This window comes from Pterocles gutturalis, unplaced genomic scaffold (genome assembly GCF_000699245.1).
Source record: "Pterocles gutturalis isolate BGI_N339 unplaced genomic scaffold, ASM69924v1 scaffold25919, whole genome shotgun sequence".
Lineage (NCBI taxonomy): Eukaryota > Metazoa > Chordata > Aves > Pterocliformes > Pteroclidae > Pterocles > Pterocles gutturalis.
Genome location: NW_010134658.1, coordinates 35,508 through 39,055, shown reverse-complemented (window position 1 = coordinate 39,055; position 3,548 = coordinate 35,508). Strand labels below are relative to the sequence as shown.

Below are 3,548 nucleotides of genomic sequence, written 5' to 3'. Positions count from 1 at the left end.
TCCTGCTCCTGATTTTCCATGAACCATGCCTGTTTCAGAAATTCTGATACCATAGCCATATTGACAGAGTTTCTGGGAAGAGATGCATCAAGTTAGAAACCACTTTTCATCAAGTTACAAACCATTTTTCATCATTTTCAGCACCAGTGCAACACAAGGTTTCCACTCTCAAAATCCTTTGGCTTGAACTATGACATAAAGGGCTTTGTTTCCCTAGCAGTAATTAGCCTGAACTATTGGAAACAGGTAGCTTTTATGTTTGGCAGGTGAGGCAATGCTCCATAGCTGTTTGCTCACCCCTCTTCCCTTAGCTACTTGCAGAAGTTTTAGATTAGAAATAGAACAGTAAACTAGTTGGACTATTTGCTTACTTACTATGGTAATACCTAAGCATTAGCATTGATTTACAAAGGGAAGTTATGGAAATAAATTAAAGTCTGTCTTTCCTCCTTAGTTAAGGTATCGGCTATGCCCATTTAGCTTACAGAATATTTGGGTCTGTTCAAATTCAATTATAAACAAGTACTCTTGTCTGATCTTTTACTGAGCTTGTAGCTCTTCTGGTTTATGTTAAAAGATATTCCCTTGTAAAATATATTCTCAGGTTATTTATTCGACTAGTCACTTCCTGTGGACATGAGTAAAACTGGACAGTTTCTCTGATGCTGTTCTTTATTTCTTTCATTTTTCTTCCAACTTCTACAAAAGAATAAAGCATTACCCATTTAAAAAGAAAAAAAAATTGTAATTTTTGCTTTTTATCACTGAAAATGAAAATCACTCCATCTTTTCCGTGAGATATGCAAAATGGGAAAAAAGACCAATGGTGATATAATTTGACATTAAGCACCCAAAAATAATTAATAGGTTGATCCATAACCACTTTGGTATTAGGAATATTCTGTTTGCTAACAGAAACAGTGAGGGACCAGAGAGAAGAAATTAACCTTTCATCAAATAAAGTATTTTTCGTCTGCTGAAGATAGATTTTTTTTTTTCCAAAACACACTTCCATAGCAAACTCTAGGGAAGGCCTGAGTTTAATGCGTACGTGTAAGCAATACACTGAAGATAATGTTGCTGACTAAAGTGCAGTGTCTTTGAATCTAGTATGAAGAGACAAGATGCTATTTGTGGTCTTGAGGTACAGACCATATAATGTACATCATATACACAAGTATAAAAAATGATGTTGCTTATGCTGCAAACCCACTTGCCTTACTTATGCCCTGCATCCCATTGGAAGGGCAAAGAGCATTCATTTAAAGCAACAGCCACCTAGGACCATTCAGTGTAGCTGCAGCCCAGCTCTTCTTTCCCTCGTAGCAGAACGGTTAAGACTTACTTCCAAGTTCCGCTGCCCACAAATCAACAGCTACCTCACACTGCCCTCCCACAACCTTCCAGCTCAGTTCCACCCTTCCCCCCTCTCCAAAGCAGGAGGCACCTGCACTCCCTCTTCCCCAGAAAACTGGTTTGTGCCCTTCCCACAGCCCTGAAGGCACAGAATTCAGCTCTGCCTGTGCTGCTGGGAAAACTGAAACTGACTCAAAATCTGCATTTATATGTTACTTTGACTAGGTCTCACCTGGGTCAAAAATGGTCAGAATATTATGTAAGTTTTAAGGACCTACTTACGTTGTTCTTAAAACCAGCATTTTATCAAGCTGTTATACTGACTTCTGTACCCTTCTTGTATTGACAGAAGTATAGAAGGCCAGATGAAGTGCTATAGTATGTAAAGTTCTGTTGCATATTATAACTGCACACATAAAGGCCATATGAAGCAGGATGAAAACATTTTAAAGTCTCCGTACTAGGTGCACTGAGTCACCAGCAGTGACACGTACAGATATGTCTGTCAACTAATAGATTCACAGAGTGTATAATCGTTAAAAATTAAGCAACAAGATTCAGTCTCACAGCACTACATCTGAGAAGAGGTGGGGCTAAAACTGCATTCTGGGTGACACTTCTCAGTGAGAGCTGGCTCCAGATAGAACAGCAGCTGGCTCAGCTTCTTCTGGCTGTCTCCACCTCCACCCCTCACACCCGGCTCTAGAGGCTTTGCTGCTCTTGAGGATGAATAGGGCAGAGGGCTGCTAGCCTACACTAAATTGCATCTCTTAAGCCTATAAACCTTTATGTCTAATCCTAATTTAAATTAGAGATACAGTAAAATAATTCTGTGCCTTAAAAACCAAGTCTTTCTTTTTTTCTTTTTTCCTGACACTGTCATATAGATCCATCAATTTCCATCTAGCAAAAAACCCCACAATTTTAATAGAAGTCAAAGTAGGCAATGGCTCTTGAGACTGGCTAAAGACCTTACTTAAATTGGTTCAGAAAGTTAACAAACCACCTTACAAACAAAACTGTTTGCCTGCTTTATAGGAAACTATGTCTAATAACAAAAAAGAAGACTGGAATTTAGGAAGACAGCCAGCCCCTGACAGGGCTGAGGTCTTTCTGATGCTTTGACTCATGCCACTCTGAAATGCAAACAGCTCATGTGAACAATACCTAGATCCAGGAGGGATAAATTCAGTCAAAATATTATTTTAATTTAGTATGAAAAGGTCTAAAAGAACTGATGGCTTTCTTCTATGTATTTTCCTCTAATTTTGAGCTCAGGACAAAGTCTATGAACAGGAAAACAAAAAAACTATGTACCCCCAGAGCGGTGCAAACAGAAGGTACCATAGGAAAGTGTGACACTTTTTTTCTGTTTACTCCGTACCAAATACCTATTTAAGAGTTATTCTGTTTAATAAAATGGTGTCCCACTTCCCAAACTGGAATGTGTAGACATGCCATTTAAAAAGAAAGAGGATCAAGAACTTAAAATTTCTCAGTTTGAAAAATTATGATTATTATGAATTTTATTGTTTCCAACTGGAATCATCAACATTGTAACTGGAATGAAAAAATCAAGCAGACATCCAGACTGAAAGCCCTAACTGTTGCTTCACATGAAATACTTCAGTGTTGCTTTGTGTCTGACTCCCAGTCACCAGAAGAAAGCAACCTTGAACTGGACATGTGCAAATTTCTAAAAGTTTAGAGAAAATACTCAATATTTATTGACATTTTTAAAAGACAAACTAGACTTTTACAACACAGTTTGTGTCAAATAACACTATTTCTCCATGCTTATTTAACCATATCATCAACCATATCAGATATATCATCTGTGGTTATTGTCCAAGGCTAGTTACCAGGATTTTGATGTAAATTAAGGTCATTACACTTGATCGGAAAAACAGGCAGTAGAATTAAAAAAAAATATATATTTTACAGTGGAGGATGTACCAAATATGAATGAAAACATCAGAGAGAAAATGAATCTCATCCTTGGAAAATTCAGTGGAAAGTTTTAGCCGAACAAACCCCAGATGATACAGCCTTAAATTGTTAGTCACAAAACCAGGGTTTTATGTTTCTAAAATATTGCTTTGCCTCGTTTTCATCACTTTCATGAGAAAAGACCCCTCTGCAGTCCCAAAGCAGCAAACTGTTGTTGAAACAACAACAGCTGTTTCTTTTTT

The 3,548-nt window shown here is 37.6% G+C and overlaps 1 protein-coding gene across 1 annotated transcript in view; it reads right to left on the bottom strand.

Annotated features, from left to right (window-relative positions):
- The window catches only part of ANXA1 (annexin A1), a 17,302-nt gene that overhangs the window by 13,323 nt on the left and 431 nt on the right, over positions 1-3,548 (bottom strand). The window contains exon 2 of the mRNA XM_010081662.1: positions 1-72. Within this exon, the coding sequence (XP_010079964.1) occupies positions 1-59 (59 nt within the window). The 5' untranslated portion in view covers positions 60-72. The remainder of the gene's footprint in view (positions 73-3,548) is intronic.